Below are 18751 nucleotides of genomic sequence, written 5' to 3' on the forward strand. Positions count from 1 at the left end.
TGAACACTTACCTCTAGTAGAATTTTCCTATAATAATAGTTTCCACTCAAGCATTAAGATGTCACCTAATCACGCTTTGTATGGGGAAAAGTGTCGAATGCCATCATGTTGGCTGGAAGCTGGGGAAAAGCAGTTTATGGGACCTGAAATAGTCCATGAGACTGCTGAAAAGTTGAAAGTGATAAGGGAAAGGATGTTAGCTGCTCAAGATCGACAAAAGAGTTATGCTGACAAGAAAAGACAACCGATATCCTTCGATGTTGGAGATTCGGTTTTACTTAATGTCTCGTCGTGGAAGGGACTTATAAGATTTGGTAAGAGAGGGAAGTTGAGTCCAAGGTTTATTGGACCATTTAAAGCTCTTCAGAAGATCGGGAATCAAGCTTACAAGCTAGAGTTACCGGAAGAACTGGAGGGTATTCATAACACCTTTCATGTGTGTTACTTAACAAAGTTCACAGGAGATGTGCCCGACATAATTCCGATTTTTGAGTTAAGGTTGGATAAAACAAGAGGTTGATCGAAGAACCTGAGGTAATCGTTGACCGTAAGACTATGAAGTTGCGACGCAAGATGGTCGATTTAGTGCTTGTGCGCTGGAAACATACGAATGGACCAAATCTCACTTGGGAAACGGAGAGTGACATGATGAGTCGCTACCCGCATTTGTTTGGTGATATATGATCCCGTGGACAGAATCATCCTAAGGGGGAGTGAATTGTAACACTCGTGTTTCTAGCATAGGCATTTATATTAGTTAATAGTCTAGCTTAACCTTTGTAACTCATTTTGAAGAAATGAAAAGGAATTATGTGAATATTATGTGAATTATGTGTTTTATGCTTAATTATTAGAGCTTAATTAATTAAGAATAAAAATAAGCATCAAAATTAAAGTGTGAGATAAGCCCGATATCTTTACATAAAGTTGTAGTGGTCGAAACAAGGATTTCGGGGATCTAAAGAATACCAAAATCCGAGTTATAACGAAGAAGTTATGACCCGTCGAAGTTTCGCGACAAAACCGACACGGTGTTGAATGTCGTAAAAAGTGAGTTTTCGATAAACTACTTTTTAGCCTTAGTGATCTAAACGAAAGTCGTAGTATTCATTAAACCGAGAAGTTCGATAAAAAGAACGCCCAAATCTGACTTCGTATGAGGAAGTTATGATTTTTCGAAGTTTCAGCTTAGCAGTAGACAGCTAAAAACTCGAATTTTAGATCGAGCGATTTTTAGTCGACACAACCTAAACGAGAATCGAAGGTCTTGTCATTAGGAGCACAACGGTAAAAAGTCTGACGAAAACGGACTTCGATGTGTTTTGAGATCCAGTCATCTAGCGGAGTTTGGATGACGACCACGGACTTTCTAGACAGTCCAGTGGGAAACATTAGCAGGTCCACAACCTGTAGGTGTTAATGAACTGAGAGTGTTCATTCGTTGTACTCCATCCCCCTCATGGTTGCCTTTAGGACATATATGGCTAAGGAAAATCCTTAGCAGTAGTGTCCATCCCGATGATATTCTCTAGGCTAGGTCCCTTGTGAAAAGTGTTTAGGGCCATAAAGTGAGGATAAATGGAACAGGTAATCAGGGTTATTGTTGATTGGTGAACTTATTAAGTTTATTATTATTGTGGGTTGAAAACCCTATATGCTCACCAGGCTCCCAAGCTTGACCCACTCAGCTTTTTATGTTACCGGTAGTGGACCCCGACCAGAGTCGGAGGACGACGAGAGATTTTTGGATTATAGGCCAGTAGTTGTAAATAACTGTTGAAAGGCTTATAATGTCTTGTTTATGCTTTTGATCTGTATCGGAACATGACATCCCGAGGTTTTGATATATATATGGAAAACATATACCTTCTTAATGAAGGGTTTTGATAAACTTTTATCATATTTTGTTTGGGGACCAATTCCGCAACATCTGTTAAAAAAATTTCTCTGATTTTATTTTAAAAAACATAAATGAAATCGATGTTTTCTGGCCGAGAAATTAGGGGATGTCATAGTAGGCCTCATTCACGAAGCCGGTCTATAAGGGGGTATAAGGTTACTGGCTATAAAATGGCAATTTAACGGGTATCCACTCTCACCCACCGCTTCCGTGACTGGTGGAGGGTCGTTAGCCGAACAGGTAGGAAATGACTATAATTCTCCCTTCATTAAAAGTATAATGATAAATACTAAGTAACTAAACACTTATAAATTCCCAATCTTAGTTACTTAGGAAAATGTGAAATAGATGCTAACCCATGAAATTAAACTTTGTACCTTACCAAGTCGTTAGTGGAGCGTGTGTGGTTAATCGGCAGACTAATAAGGATTAGTAAGAGTGGCAAAGGGTAACTTGACTTTATTTTAGATCGATGGAGCGTGTGTGGTTAACCGGCACATCGATTAAGTGATAAAGTTAAGGGTACCAAGTCAATTTGCATGGTTATTCACACCTTGTTTGTGATCCTTGGCATCCCAGTCACAAACTTGAGAGGGCACAATCGAGATTCAAACATGCCATTGAAAGTTCAATGTATCTCAAAAGATCTAGGAGTTTCAAATCCAATTAAAACTTAATTATATTTCGTTTTTCATGGTGGAAATTGGTAAATCGTCATTTACCTACCTTTAACTATTTTATAATTTGGATTACGACGTCCCTATTCTAGTTATAAATAGGTTATTGAATCCTAGCCTTAATATTTCATATTGGGTGTTATATTAAGGACTTTAAATCAACTAACTTGAATTTCTCCCTTATGGATGTCTCCTTCAGACAATTATGGTTTTCCCAAATCTTTAGGGACATGCTTCTTAATGAAGTTGATATCCCAAAAGGCAATCAAGGTGAAAGACTAATCCCTTTATTGAGCACTAATGGGACTGGAAATCATACTTCATTTCCTCCACCTCCTTCAATAATTCTCCGTATCCCACATGTTTCAAGACTTGAATAGTTCTAAGTCACTCAATCCCTATTGGCAGTTAAAGTATATATGTGCATACAACTTAGAGGTTAAGCTACATATTGACAAGCCGGGAGAGACGGGTGTCAAAGTCCTGAGGAAAGTTGGCTATTGACTGGGTTCTTTAGTCACTTCCAGATAACAGACTATGACATGACCCTTAATAATCATACATGTTTGCTTGATGATGGTGAACTAAAAATGATTTGGAGCATTGGTAAAGCAAATTAGATCTACATCCCAAACCTAAATGGACATTGACATTGGTGACATTGGAAGTGCATAAAAACTTTCTCTTCCCAATTGAAAGGGATCGGCCATGGTCAAGTCGTTTAACCTAATGGTAAAGAGAACGACTAATACTATGATAGTCTCGTATACCATTTCCAAAGAGTCCATATGTTTCCTTTTGCCAATAAAAGGGGCATTGGTTGCGAAGCTATCCAATTTACCTGAAATTTCATAATGTTGGTAAAAGTCAAAAGTTTGACTTTGCTTTAGGTAAAGTCCACTATCTAACTCTATTAAGTCTCCTTTTGAGATTCTTAATACATGATGTAATGCAACTACATTTTGATGTCTTGGAAGAATCAAAGGAACTTAAAGTATGGTTATGCTGATTCTGATCGCGAAGATGGATTTCGATCGCATGGTCCGATGATCAGAATTTTGAGCTGCTGCATAAGAGTTATGATATATATATATATATATATATATATATATATATATATATATATATATATATATATATATATATTTCTTAGGAATAGACAACAAATTGTTTTTCATATGTATTTTCAATGTAAGGATAAGTTTTTTCCGCAAGTTTTAAAATAAAAGAAAATTTTGTTTTTATTTATTTTTTAAAGTATCCTTACAATGGCATTTGTGAAAAGATTTTTGTTTATATGTTTCCATTGATAAGCAATATTGGTTAATGGATTTGATTCTTTCATTTGTGTTAGTGTCATAATTTACCAAATAAGGAAAGATTATCATCACCCAAGTTTCAATTGGATAGAAACTTGGAATCATGCAAGTTGTATTGTTTCATGAATGAGAATTTTCATTTTTGGTAAATTAAGACTAAGTCCTTGTTCACATGAATGTGTGAGTTAAGTGAAGGACTAAAGGATTAGGTACGCTTGGTTGTGCATTGGTTAGGTCCACCATAAAGGCTAATAAGATTATTCGTTATGATTTACTAAATTTCAGTAAATATGATTATGCTTACTAGTTTAAGTGTAATTCTGAAACATTGGAAAAGTTTCAATGTATGGCAAAATGAATAAGAAGAATCAAATAAGGCAGAAAGATAAAACTTTCTCCAATCTGAAGAGATGGGAGAGTACTTGTGTATCATGTTTTATGATTATCTTAGTGATTATGGAACCATGTCACAATTGATCATCTAAGGACACCTTAGTGCATTTGTTTTCCTAAGGAGAGGAATCGTGAATTGTTGAAATGGTTAAATCATAGGATAAATCATACTTCGTTCCAAAATCAAATCTTAGAGTCATAATCCAAGATTGAGCCTTGAGTGATGTGATCTTAAGAAAGGTTTAAAACACTTGTCAAATGTAGAGTAAGATGTTTCATATTCTTGTACATTTAAGATTGGTAAGTTGTGATGTTTTGGATAAGACAAAGATCAAATAAGGCCAATTATGTGAAGTGTTTTTTTCTTGATAAGAATCCGCACTAACTCTTGAGTATTTGTTTTGACAAGGAATGGTTCTTGACAAAGAGAGTATTATATGTCAAGAGGACAGTGGGAGTCTTAAAACATCTTGAGATAGTTTCAAGAACTAATTAAGAGTATTGTAAATCACTAGCCCACGACTTGAGGTTTGTAACCTGGAAGCAATGGTAGGCCCTTGTGCTGCCGGGTGGCAAGAAACTAAGATTGAACAAGTTCAGACCATATGTGTTTGTATTTTCCACTAACCTTGTTTTGTGATTATGGTTATGACAAATTCACATGGATAGGAACACTTACACCATAAAATCTAAGTGTTATAAGGTTTCTCTCCGATTCATGAAAAATGATGGTGAGGAAACGATTTCACTAAGTAGGTATTAGGAAGATAGAAAGTGTAATATTTGCATTCTCAAAGTCGTTAGTGGAGCGCGCGTGGTTAACCGGCACACTAACATAGACTTGTGAGAAATGGCAAAGGTCTAAACAACTGAGACTGTGATTACGACATCCCTTTTCATAGTTCTAAAATTGTTTAGACACACATGTGATCTATCTAAGGAAAGGTGTATGATTTTGATAAAGTCTTATCAAAGCATCTCGTATCAGAAATCCGAACTTTGGTAAGAAATTCAATAAAGTATAAGTGTTATGCTAGTGGATACATGTCAGAGCTAGTGGGAGCATAAGTGTTATGCTAATAATCATCATGTTAGTAGGACCATGATTATTATATTAAGTGTTGCGAGTTAGCAATGTTAATTATTGAAAACAAAATTTTGAACTTGGGTTTGACAAATTGTTTTGCTATAATTAAAGGAGAGGATTTTATACTTCATTCCAATTCTACAAGATTCGCTTGAGATTTTAATCAACTTTAGTCAAGGATATATATATATATATATATATATATATATATATATATATATATATATATATATAAATGTCATGTTGGAATAGTTCAGCATAAGGAAATTCTATATATGTCATGTTCTCAAAATTTGATTATGATTACGACATACCTCTTCATAGTTCAGATTATGAGAACATGGCAAATAAAAATTTTTATAGCATGAATCGTGTCCCATATGCTTCGGATATAGGATCGATTGCATGTGCTATACTATTTTTCCATTCTAAATTTTCCAAATGTTTAGGGCATTAAGAGGGAAAAAGGAATAGAACCGGATATGACTAAAATGATTAAGCAATTGTCGAGGACAATCTGAGGCTTACCAAAGATTGGTTGTTCATGGACAATTGGAAGTATATGGTTATGACCATATTGAAATATTTTGAAAAGAGGTAACTCTTGTTTAGAAGTTAATCTTTGAATTTGTGTAAGATTAAAGAACTTAATGCAAAGAAGGATGTTCAAAGGAATGTACTTTGAATTTGAGACTTCATTTCCATGGAATTGCTTTCCATTGGAATACTCTATAATGTCTGTTGCCAAGTCTTTGTGACTTCTGTGCATAGTCATTACAAGAGAATGATTGCATATAAGTTTAGAATATAACAGATTACAGTAAATGGCTAGAGTTTGGTATTCTTATATTTAAAAAAGGGATTGGGATTGTGAAATGAGCATCATTGGAGTCATGTTCAATTGATCTATTAACAAAAGCAAGGACCATATGTAAACATAGTATGCATGCTTGGTGCATGGCATGACTATTGTGTCAATTCAAGTATTAAGTTGATAAATCGAAACAATGAATAATGAGTAATCAATATGGTGCTTAGATAAAAGGGTTTTTTATTTACACTCAAGAGTTTGGGGCCATACAGGATTAAGTATTATTCTTGTGTTTCACTTTGCATGTTTTGACTTCCAGAATAACTAGGTCGTTCTTCCTGAATGACTAAGTTATTCAAACCAACCATAGTCTCTCATATGTTGGAAGTAGATATGAATCAAGACTGACATGAATCTGGCTTGTAAGACTTGTCTAAGGTGCATTTGACATAGCAATGGTTGCTACACCATTCATGAGTGCTCATAAGTTCTGAGTATTGGATTCAACCCACGCTCGTTTGAATCACTTCATGGATTTTATCACAAGTGAATCATGAGACGATAATATCTTATATTCTTCAAAACTAGAGATATGAGTTGTTGACTACGAGTTGGTTATACATTGATTGCACGAAAGCGCATTGGTAACTCGATGTTATAAAACGTGCCTTTGTGTATGATTCAACAAGTAGTCAGTACAATCATATGAGTCGAAGTTTATCCATTCCTTTTACCCTCATATGGATAAAATCGATATCTGTGGGCCCCTCGATGATTTAGAGATGACAAAACGTAAGTACTCGGCCGGGCCTGGACTGATTAGATTTGTTCAATTAGTCAGTCGTCATAAATCAGAAATCAGGAAACAACAAATGGATAGAGAGAATGATTATAATCCATCTCAGAGTCCATATGATATTTAGAATGGAGGAATATATGATCACTTATCTAATGGACGCGTCATTGATTTGTTCAGAGTTCGACAACGGCTTTTGAGAGCTACGATTGCTAGTCAGGTTATGAAGTCGTACTTGCAATAATAGTTTTAGACTTATCCAAGTGGGACACTGTTGGATTAATGTCTAAGTGCATAACTATAATTGGTAAGACTTGACCCGACCCGAAATGGTCCATTTGGGTTGCATGGCATCATTCATTTGGATAGACTAAAATCAGAGAAATAACAGTTAAGGTTTATTAATATATTATAAGTTCTAATATATTAATAATATTATTTAATTAGTATTGATCAAGAATTAATCTAGAATTAATTAAGTGATCAAAAGAAGACTAATTAAATATATGGGTTGATTGTGTAAATCATCCATGCTTATATAGTGGGCTATTGCTCCATGGATTATCAAGTTGGGCTAAAACTCATAGGATGCTCTATGGTGTATTTGAACCCATGGATCCATGGAAATGGAAAGCTATGAAAATTATGGTTTACCCTAGTTGTGACTAACTATATAATGATCTTATTAATTAAGAAATCGCCCACAAAGTGAAACAAGTGAGGGCAAACCTATTTTTGAAGTGTTCTAACTTCTCTCTAAGTTATTCCAAGTGTATTTGATGTTGTGTGAACCATTTGAGGTGTCACGCTTGGGGCACTAGGCACTCAAGCTACATGGAATCAAGCACCAACAAAGAGGTATGTAATTCTACTAGATTTTATATTACTTGTACTTCAAAATATGCTAGTTAGGATAAATACCTTGGAAATTGATATTTGCATGTGTAATAGAAAAAACATAGATCCAAGGTATTTACGGTTGCATGTACACCATAGCAGTGTTAGAATGCTCAAAACCCAACAAATTTGGAGGTGGTAGTGGTAGCGTCGGTGTTGCATTGTTGACGTGACGAGCAGATCTGCGAGGAGGCATCTTGCTGCCAAAGAATTAACAATGAAAGACAATAAGCCTTTGATGATTTGAAAGTCGAGTGATAAAAAGTTAGTTATTTATAATTCTTCATATGTTAAGATTCGACTTAAAAGTGAACTTGTGTTCGATTCATAATAGTAGTTTATATAATAACAGATAAACCTATGAATTTGAGTGGTATCCAAGGAATTAACACGTAACGTAAATACTTTAATATATATATATATATATATATATATATATATATATATATATATATATATATATCGTGGATACATCGAAATGTTGGGAAAATTAGACCTTATCTACAGGTCTACCGTACAGAAAGTTAATAAAAGTAAAACATTTAGCCATGGTCCTAGTTTATAACAAAATTTAGGAGTAGTGCAAGTACTACTAGCAACGAGTATTGCGCTTAGTGCTAGACTCCGCTTCCGAGTGTTTGGTTCCCATTAGTCGCCTTTCAAGAATGCCTTGTAGCTCCCTCATTTCTCTTATTTCGGTGATGGTTGTATCCATTTGGCCCTGTAGTGTCCTGGTGTGGATTCAGGTGTCATTGTGTAGTTCTTCCAGATGAAGAATAGCTGCAGTGTTCGTTTGAGTTGTTGCATTGACTTCTCGAATTCGGGTCATCGAGATCCTTGACTGGTCGATTTGGTTAGCTATCTTATCCACGATGACAGGGAGTGCCCTGCCAGCTGAACGTCCATGACGTTGTAGATGTCTCGGCACATCATGTATGGAGGTCGCACTCCTTGTTTCCAGCTCCAGTGGTGGATGAGGTTTCCCCAAATGGGAGTTGGTCCTTGAAAACCTCTCCTGATTGCATGAGGTCGGATGGATGGTGGGGGATTTTACACTTCAGGTTCTGTAACAGTCCCTTCTGAATCTTCTTCTTCCTTGATTGGTTCCTATTCCTCTTCTTCTTCGTCCACAATTTCTTCTGGATCCTCTTCCGGATCATCCTCAATCCATCCTCCATTTCCTTGGTTCGGGTAGTAGGGGTACCCTGGTAGATGGAATTCGGCCATTGCGATAGTGCGAGAATAGGGATATGAGAATTGTCTAAACACTAAAGCATATAAATTTTAACATCAAGGTTAAACTATTGCGTTTACAAAATACTCCTATAGTATTCTAAATGTTATGTTTGATTCTAAAGATTATATCTTTGGTAAGTTTTAAACATGTCGTCCACTGCAACTATTCCCTGACATATGTTAGTCGGTTCTCGGATAAATATAGTTGATAAGGCTATATTCATCCCAGCATCGAATACATATTCCAAGGCATACCTGTAGTGCACAACTCATCTATAATACTTCTATATTGTTTTCCTTATGATACTTTTACTGTTATGTAATGTATGCATGTATACTTTTAATAAAACTATATTTTTAAAAGTATATCTCTAAAGCAGAGTGTTTTTGCCCAGTTGTGTTTATAGTTGTATATCAAAAATGGTTTTGATATACTTAGTTCACTATAAACAATCCTCTAATACCGATCTGTCACACCCCTAAACCTGAACGGCGAAAACACTCGGGGGCAGAGGACGTCATGTATAGTATCATAACAACTGAATAGTAATGAAAGTACACAACATCATAATATATATTTGAAAAGTTTACATGATTGTTGTATTACATGTTTCAAAAGTCAAATACAATATGATGTTCCAAAAGATGTTAATAACGCCAGAACATTAGTCCCCAAAAGTAGTTGCTAGCCTGGTGTTTAGCGATTCCCTGAGAATAAAAGTTATATCAAAGAAAAAGTGTCAACAGTTAAGTTGGTGAGTTCGTAAGTAGTTATTTGAATAAATGCATGCCATTCGTAAGTTAACATTTGTTTCCGGAAAATCCAATATTTTCTATAAAAAGAGTTATGATTTGTATCTGTATAAAATGGATGTATTCAGCTAGGAAAATCCTATATTTTCCCACAGTTGAAAAGCAATCTTAATGTTCCAATACTGTAACTTGTAAGTAAATATGTCATACTTAAAATGATGATGTATAGCTTTATTAGCGAACAAAACTATAGGAAACTTGCATTTTTATGTAAAAATAACTATAATATTACTTTTCCCGTAAAACATAATACCATAATAATTGTCTATACTATGAGTTTTCATAACCATACTATGATGGATTTGCCTGTAGCGATGTTCTTCAGGCGTCGAAATGTGATGACACTTGTCACCCTTGACCTGTCGGTCCGGCTGTAGCTAACAGCCAGGGTGCGGGATCATCAGTCCTGTATAGATCTATACACACTTATCGCATTCTCTGGATGGAGACTCTGGTTTTAAAACATGGCTTTCTTGTATACCATGATAGGTACGATGAAGAAGAATGACTCACATATTCTCAATTAAGACACGTATTTTTCAAATGAATGTGTTTATGTCCGAAATGATTACCCTTTTTACTATGTAGATAAAGGCATAACAATGATTTGTATTTTCTTATATATAAGTAATGTTATAGTTCAAATGATTACCCTTGCCAAGATGTGTTATGAAACCTTATAAATAAAGCATATTTTTATTTACAAACATATTTCATCCTGACAGGGTAAAGTGGTATTGTAAGATGTTTTGCATGCTAACCTTTTCGTCTGATAGTTATAACAACAACAAGGAATGTATTGTAAAAGATTGATGTTTTCACATGATTTTAACCGTATGTTTACGTGTATTCCTCCTAAAAGTGCTTAAAAGCGTTTGAAAAGCATTTGAAACTGTAGTGATAGAGGTATGAACTTACTTGGTAAGAGCGACGGTTTAATGAAGACGATGTTTAACTCGGGCAACACTTCAACTGGAAAGAAGTAAGTTTCACGGGAACTTCGGGACTTCGGGCATCTTTCAGGGTTTGGAAACGTAACCGGCACGTCGGGGTAGTCTCGAGATGCTTAACATAGAGTAAAAGTAGAAAAGAGAGTAGTATTGAGAAGCCTAAACCTGACACCTTCAGTTTCTATTTATAGGTGCATTTTTGGGATTCACGGCATGAGCATGTAGTTATTGACGACATGAGTTTGGTTTTTATCTCTTCCATAGAAACGACGTCTGATAGCCCGTATCTTGCACACATCAGTCACAAGCTCACCTCGTGAGCTTCTAGCTCACGTCGTGAGTTTCCTGATAGTGTTGGGTTTCGTGTCCCGAACTTCAGAAATTCATATCCCTCGCATACAAGTTCCGATTTTGACGTGCTTTATATCCATGTGTAGGTGAGATTATGCTCTACAACTTTCGTTTAGACTCTATCGGCTAATTTTTTACTTCATTTTTCATATTATATTCTTAACAGGCCGGGACAGGAAAAGTCCGTTAAAAATCCATAACTTCTTCATCTGACGTCCGTTTTTGTCTGTCTTTTTACCATTGCACTACTATTGTCGAGATCTTCGATTATTGTTTAGGTTGTGTCGGCTAAAAGTCACTCGATCTCCATTTCGAGATTTTAGCTGTCTACTGCTATATCCGAAACATAGAAAAATCATAACTTCCTCATACGATGTCATATTTGGACATTTTTTTCTGTACATTTACATTTTAATGGTATCTACGACTTTCATTTAGATACCTAAGGCTAAAAGTATTTTATTGAACGGGTAAAGTTTGCGGGTTTCGGATAGAACGGATATACCCGAAAATTTCTTAAGTTTCATTTTTTTTTAAATTAAAGAGTTTCAAGTGTACTTGAAGAATTCCTGGTGTATTAATATATATTACAAGAATTCATCATTTTATAACAAAAATACTTCTTATCAATCGATGTTTGGTTTTATTTTTGTTTACCTTGTATATTATGTTTATAAATGTGATATTTCAAATAATAAAACTTAATGAACCAAATGAAGATGATAATAAGTCAAGAACTAAAAGTTAAGAAGGTCAAATGTGATGATGTTGTGATGCTAAATAACGAATAAAGATACCAAACAAAATAATGTCACATACCTATCCTAGGACGTCTGTTGTTTCACCAAAAAAAAAGGACATATAATAATAACATCAGTAATATCATCATGGTTGAACAAACAAAATACATAAGTCATAACCCAACTAAACAAATAAAAGTTTAAACACAACCCAACTAAACAATAAAAGTGTAAACGTAACAAAAGATTAAAATTCATAAGTCATAACCCAATTCAAAACATAACCAAGTTTCAAATCACCTTCAAATGATTCTTAGTTTCAAAAAAATATATCACCAATCTTGCATCTTCACGTTGCCACCTTCATTCCATATCCAAACCGAGCTCTAATTAGACGTACCAACTTCTCCCAATCCTATACAAATAGTATGAGCATTAAAAGGAGAAAACATAACATGTCAAAATATTAAAAAAAATTAAAGATAAACAACTATCTTTATCAATTTCTTATAGGTTTTCCCAATCTTGTTCAAAATCGATATTGTAACTTATACCACTCCGAAGCCAATCTTGGGTACAAATTCTACTTTCAACAATCTTAGGAGTCAAAGAAATCCTATACGGACCCAAAACCCTCCCGCTAGTGCTAAAAACATAATCCAAAGCAACAGTTGAGACAGGAATGGTAAACAAATCTTTAGCCATCAATGATAGAATCGCGAATCTTGGGCTATTCACTTTCCACCAATTAAAATGTTAAAACTTGATGAATCTTCTTCAACACTTTCTTTCAAATACTTTTCCAACTCGCCAATTGATTCAACTATGTTTGTTTTCATCTTTTCTCTTAACTTATTTCTCAATGGTGGTTTTGGTGTCGTAGCATCCGGATTTTGGGATTTCCCTAAAATCGACGATGAATTACTAGACCTGGTAGTACTAGAAGTAATACTTGGAGAATAAACTCTAATTTAATCATTATATAATTTATACATAGAATCCATAATATTATTCTTTTTCTCCTCCATCTTTTCTTTTCCACAACGATCCTCAAGTAGTATAACTGAATACTTTACTTTGTTCCTTGGGTCAAGAATCAAAGCAAAGTAGAGCAATAAATTCAATTTTTCTACATCACCAAAATACTTATCAAACTTTACTCTCATTGCCAATGCAATATCACAAATGCTAACATTGGAAATAGCATCATCCAAGAGTGTACGAATGGAATAAATATCTTCAATGCACGTGTTTGATGTCATGTATAGTGTCTCAGAAATCCTTTCAGTAAAATCACAAAGTGGTTTTAAAAAATGACACAAATGCCTAATATGTTGCCAATCGCTCGGCGAAGAAATCGCTAAACCCGCATTTTCAATGTTGGAACGAAACTCATATTCCTTTAGATCGTATCTCTCAAATGTTTTTTCATAAGCTTGGGAAATATTGAACATACGATAAGTAGAGTTCCATCTTGTTGGAACATCTCTTACCATGTGTTACGTTGTACCCGGATTAACAAGCATGGAAAACTTGGTGAATTTATCAATTCTTGAAGGTGATTGCCTAATCCACTTTACCGCCCATCTAATTATCTCAACCGACTTATCAACCTTTTTAATACCATCTTGCACCACCAAGTTTAAAATGTGGGCAACACATCTCATGTGTGTCCATTTCCCATTTAAGAGAAACTTATTGGAATTTTGAAATATTTTTTTAAAAAACACTATATTGCCACGTCATTAGCACTTGCGTTGTCAATGAAAATTGTGAAAACATTTTTTATTCCCCAATCTATTAAGCATTTCTCAACCGCTAATCCAATATCAACCCCACGATGACTTTCTTGAGGACAAAAACTCAACACTTTTTTTTTTCAATTCCCATTCATTGTCTACAAAGTTGGCGGTGAGACACATATAACTTGATTGTTGTGTTGAAGTCCAAGTATCGGTGGTCAAACAAATCCTACCAACATTTTTTTTAATAAAAGCTCGAAGTTTTTGTTTTTCTTCTTGAAACAATTGGTAGGTATCGGTTGTACTTGTACTTATACATGGAATTTTACACAATGGTTGAGTAACACTATTGTAATGTTCAAAGTCCGCACCTTCTACAAAACCAAATGGAAGTTCATCAACTACTAACATGTGTGCCAAAGCCCTCTTACTCTCTTTTTGATCAAATTTCCAAGATGTTAATTTATTTTCATCGCCTAAAGCTATTTGTGTTTGACCGACATTTACTTTAGCCAAGTAAGGCACACATTTGTCTAAATGAGTTAAAAGATTTTTGGTACCATACCCTTTCCCTTCACACTTGTATTGCCCGGAACCACAATCCTTACATTTCGATCTTTCAACTCCCTCTTTGTCTGTAAATATTTTGAATTCATCCCTAGGTTAATCATCTCATCTTCAATATACTCATTCGTTTATGACATCTACAAGTATATATACTCATTCGTTTCAGACCCAATTATTTATTAATTTCTTTTTGAGTTATATAGAACTAACATTTAATATTTATAAACTACTTTTTGAGTTATATAGAACTAGCATCTGGCACCAGATCTTGCAATGACTTCCTTAAACGTTTTGAAGAATGATAGTATGGTCAAACCCCTTAAATTGAATCTTGATAATTTTCTAGTTGTGTAAAACATAGTGACTGTCTATCTTCCCTCAGATGGACCAAGGATGATGCTCAAAAAGTAAGACCATATATGGAATGAAAAGGGAGTCAATAGTAACTTCTTACCAAGTCTCATTCTAGACATGTTTAACGAAATGGTAATGTATCTTGCTGATTGGATTAGATTTAACGGACTCCATTTTCTACAAAATGATACTTTAAAACCAAAAAACTGAATTTAATGCCCTTAGAATGCTAAAACAAATAAAACAGAAACCGATAGTTATTTTGGCTACAATGATGGTTAACCTAATAATATATTAATTGTCCTATTCAAGAACCTACTATCGAACTAAACAGAAATATAAGGTATTTATTTCATTCCACCGATAAGTTTGAAGGTGGCGTTGCATCATATCTAGTAGCAAACAACTTTTTCCACACTTGGTCTGATGATCAATCATTACGTATTTGAGTTATGTTAAGATCAACATATAATCATGGACATATAATACGGCCAAATTGATAATATTAAACCATAGTGGATGCAAAAATTTTAAATTCTAATTAACAACTACACACGAAGACACAAAGCCTTCTTTTGATCGATCAAGGTGGAGTCGAATGTTGATGAGGAGACTGTGATTAACAACCGAAAAGTGATCATATGGAGTCAAATGTCGTTGAGGGTTTAACGTCTTTAAGGGTTTATCGATGAGGGCTTGCGTCGATCATAAGAAGACACTGAAGGGTTTTCTAAGCGTGCATAACCTGACGTTCTGACTACCTCCGACTCATGTGTAAATGTATATTGGCTATTATTTAAAAATTGAATTCGGGTATTTGAGTATACCCGAAAATTAATATTCACATCTATTACCCGACCTATATTATTATCGGGTTAACCTACTACCCAATTGTTAATACCTGTTACCCGCTCTACCCGACCCATTCTACCTGAATTCGTAACAGGTTGGGTGGGTAGAACAGGTTTCAGTTTTTTTCGACAAGCCTGTGCTTAACAGTGCTTTACCAGTTTTGTTGCAGACCTTCGATTGGTCATAACTTCTTCGTTATAACTCGGATTTTAGTGTTCTTTATATTTTTGAAAACCTTGTTATGATATCTACCACTTGGTACATCCAAATTGAGATTTTTGAACATTTCATTTTGACGCTATTTTATTTATTCAAAAATAGGTTACAATATTTGACTTTAAGTCATTACATTGACTTGAAATATCGGGTTGTTACAATGATCGAGAGCAACATTAACAGTTTTGGGTTCAACTTTGGAAACGAATGAGTTAAAAATGAAAAATTCCACTTTAGAGAATAATACAGTTTGTTTCGCTTTTATCTGATATCTCGTAAGAACACATGCAGAAGATTCGCCAATTACTTGGGTTTTTTGGTGATCTCAGGTCCATTTGGTTAGTGGAGGATAGTTTAGATCATAAGTGGGATCCAATTCAGCATTTACTTCTTTAAATTCTGATTGAACGTCCGAATCATCATTCGCATCCTTATTCTCCCCCTCGAATGATGAGAGATCCTCTTTTTCAGGAATTGTAGAATCCCCTGTGAATGGACGTTCGTGAGTCATTGTGGGAGGTGAGTCATTCGTATCAGAGGATGGGTCAGAAAAAAGAGACGAAGTGTAACCCTCCACCTGTAATGGAATGTTTGTATCTTGTGGTGTAGATTGCTCCCTTTAAGGACTTGCATTGGAGTCAGAATTCTCCCCCTGGAATATAGTACTCGTGTCTTGAGGCACGTTCATAGTTGATGGCTGATTTTGCATATCTTTTGCATCTTTATCAATTATCTTCCACAATTCGTCTACTTTGTTGTCAGCTGCTTTCGCTTAAGATGTGATAGCCTTCTCTGGTTCATCAAAGAGTAGCATTAATTTGTCATACAGATTGGAGATTGGAATAGTTACTGGACTTGGCTTAGGTAAGATTTCCTCCGTTTGATTCTCATTGGACTGAATCCTCTTCAAGTATTTGTCATCGAACGTAACATAATAGATTTCTTCCATCTTCTCTGAGCATTTGTTGAGAACCCTATATGCCTTGGAGGTCATTGAATATCCCAAGAATATACCCTCTCAGGTTTCACATCGAATTTGTTATGTTGTTCCTTGGAATTGAAAATGAAACACCTGGAACCAAATACATGGAAAAACTTAACATTAGGTTTACGAGTATTTATGATTTCATAGGGAGTAATAGAGAATCGCTTATTTAAGATACATCTATTTTGGGTGAAACAAGAAGTTGCAATAACATCTGCCCATAAGTATAAAGGAAGACATGCGAAAGTGAGCATAGTTCGTGCAGCTTCACACAGAGATCGGCTTAGACTTTCAACTACATCGTTCTGTTGTGGAGTGTAAAGAGTAGAAAAGTTGTGTGAGACTCCCTTTTCATGAAGAAATTCTTCAAACGGCTGGTTTATGAACTCTAGCCCATTATCGTTGCGAACATTGCGAACCAGCTTTCGTAGTTGAAGCTCAATTTGCTTTATAAAGTCGTTGAGTTTTGGAGTAGCTTCATATTGTTCTTTAAGAAAATATACCCAAGTGAAAAATAAAAAATCATCAACTATTACAATAATGTACTTACTACCACCAACACTTTCAATTGCAGAAGGTTCGTAAAGGTCGATATGTAGAAGTTCCAATGGTTTAATGACTTTTGTGTTCACTATTGTTGGATGACTCTTCCTGCTTTGTTTCCCCATCTCACAGGCTACACACAAATGATCTTTATCATACTTCAAGAGAGGAAGCCCTCGCACATGATCACCAAGAACAAGCTTATTGATGTCTTTGAAGTTGAGGTGTGAAAGCCTTCTATGGCATAGCTACCTATCATTAGAGTGAGCTTTCTTAAGCAGACATATGGCAGGCTTCCCTCATATCGGGTTCAGGTTCAGAGGATACATTTCTCCTTTCGCTACGACTTTAAGAGAACCGCTTTCTTCTTCTTTTATATAATCTCAGATCCTTCATCGTCAAAGGATACTTTCAAGCCCATCCCTACAACAAGTTGTGAAACACTAATTAGCTTGTCTTGTAAAACATCCACATATTCCACCTTACGAACCGAAAAATATCCATTTGTTATCATCCCATAGCCTTTGATATTTCCAACTGATTTGTTTCCATATTTCACATTTCCACCGTCGTTGAGAGCTCGAAACTCTCGTAGCTCCTCCTTCCTCCCTGTCATGTGATGTGAGCAGCCATTGTCGATATACCATTCAGTGTAAAACTGCTCATCATGTATAACCTGTGAAAATTAAGCTGATTTAGGAGCCCAAAGTTGCTTGGGTCCTTGTGTGCCTTTTATAGAAAGAGGAAAAGTAATTGCAAAGATCAACCATATAAGTTCGTTTAACCAAAGTGGTTTCATCTTTCTTATTTATGGTGAACACTTTTACTTCATTATTTTTTATTTTCATTTCTTTTGAATCAGATTGTTTTTGTTCGTTTTTTATTTGATTCTTGACAAATTCTTTCTTAACTTTCCATGAGTTAGTAGTCGACTTCTTGGTTAGAGCTTTAGAATCCGGTACTAATTTTCCCTTTCCTTTAATATCTTTGAACGAAGATTTTTTGGGTTGAGACTGATGAGATATTGGTTTCTCAATGGGCTTCTTTGAAAGAGAAGGTTTTTGAACAAGGTTCCTTTTCGGTTTTTGCTGATTACAAGAATGACAGTGTGAACATAAACTGGGATTTGCATGCGAAGGAGCCTTCGCATTCTGATTGTAAGATTTTTCTCTATGAACATAGTTGGAAGTTTGGGATTGCCAAAATGTTTTCCTTTAATTGAGATTTCATTGATATTTCATGTTCCTTTGCCATTTTTGATCCACAAGTTGCTCTGAGGACTAGTGGATGTTCGCCTTAGGTTTCGTTTTTCATGTACGAGATTCATTCGCCACTAACTTAGGTTCGCTTTGAATATCCTTGGTTCCACTTGAACTTCCTTTTTCAAAGCATGAGCTTGTTTAGTGGTTCTGCCACATATCTTCCTTTCACTCTGCATGAGGTTCTTTCTGATTGTCTATAGGAGCGGACCAAAAATACTCATCGCAACCATCTTTGTTATCTTCGTTGACGATGGACGCTA

General features: G+C 35.2%; 2 protein-coding genes across 2 annotated transcripts; both read right to left on the reverse strand.

The window, feature by feature from the left end:
- Window positions 1-12704: 12704 nt before the first annotated feature.
- On the reverse strand, window positions 12705-13466 carry LOC111899307 (zinc finger BED domain-containing protein DAYSLEEPER-like). Its single transcript, XM_023895159.1, has 2 exons — window positions 13042-13466; window positions 12705-12936 (listed from the first exon to the last, which is right to left on the reverse strand). Exons 1-2 carry the CDS (start codon window positions 13464-13466, stop codon window positions 12705-12707), a joined length of 657 nt encoding a protein of 218 aa, XP_023750927.1.
- Window positions 13467-17602: 4136 nt separating this feature from the next.
- Window positions 17603-18483, reverse strand: LOC111899308 (uncharacterized). The gene is made up of 3 exons (XM_023895160.1): window positions 18430-18483; window positions 18015-18317; window positions 17603-17905 (listed from the first exon to the last, which is right to left on the reverse strand). The coding sequence occupies exons 1-3, from the start codon at window positions 18481-18483 to the stop codon at window positions 17603-17605; spliced, it is 660 nt and encodes a 219-aa protein (XP_023750928.1).
- Between the last annotated feature and the right edge of the window lie 268 nt (window positions 18484-18751).

The sequence above is a fragment of the Lactuca sativa genome, chromosome 8 (assembly GCF_002870075.4).
Source record: "Lactuca sativa cultivar Salinas chromosome 8, Lsat_Salinas_v11, whole genome shotgun sequence".
Classification (NCBI taxonomy): domain Eukaryota; kingdom Viridiplantae; phylum Streptophyta; class Magnoliopsida; order Asterales; family Asteraceae; genus Lactuca; species Lactuca sativa.

Coding starts and splice junctions, on each gene's coding strand:
- LOC111899307 (XM_023895159.1), bottom strand. CDS start 13,466: ATGGTAAGAGATGTTCCAACAAGATGGAACTCTACTTATCGTATGTTC. Junction 12,937..13,041: donor GACCCAAGGAACAAAGTAAA/GTATTCAGTTAT, acceptor TGATTAAATTAG/AGTTTATTCTCCAAGTATTA.
- LOC111899308 (XM_023895160.1), bottom strand. CDS start 18,483: ATGGCAAAGGAACATGAAATATCAATGAAATCTCAATTAAAGGAAAAC. Junction 18,318..18,429: donor AATTAAAGGAAAACATTTTG/GCAATCCCAAAC, acceptor TCTTGTAATCAG/CAAAAACCGAAAAGGAACCT. Junction 17,906..18,014: donor AGAAAGATGAAACCACTTTG/GTTAAACGAACT, acceptor TAATTTTCACAG/GTTATACATGATGAGCAGTT.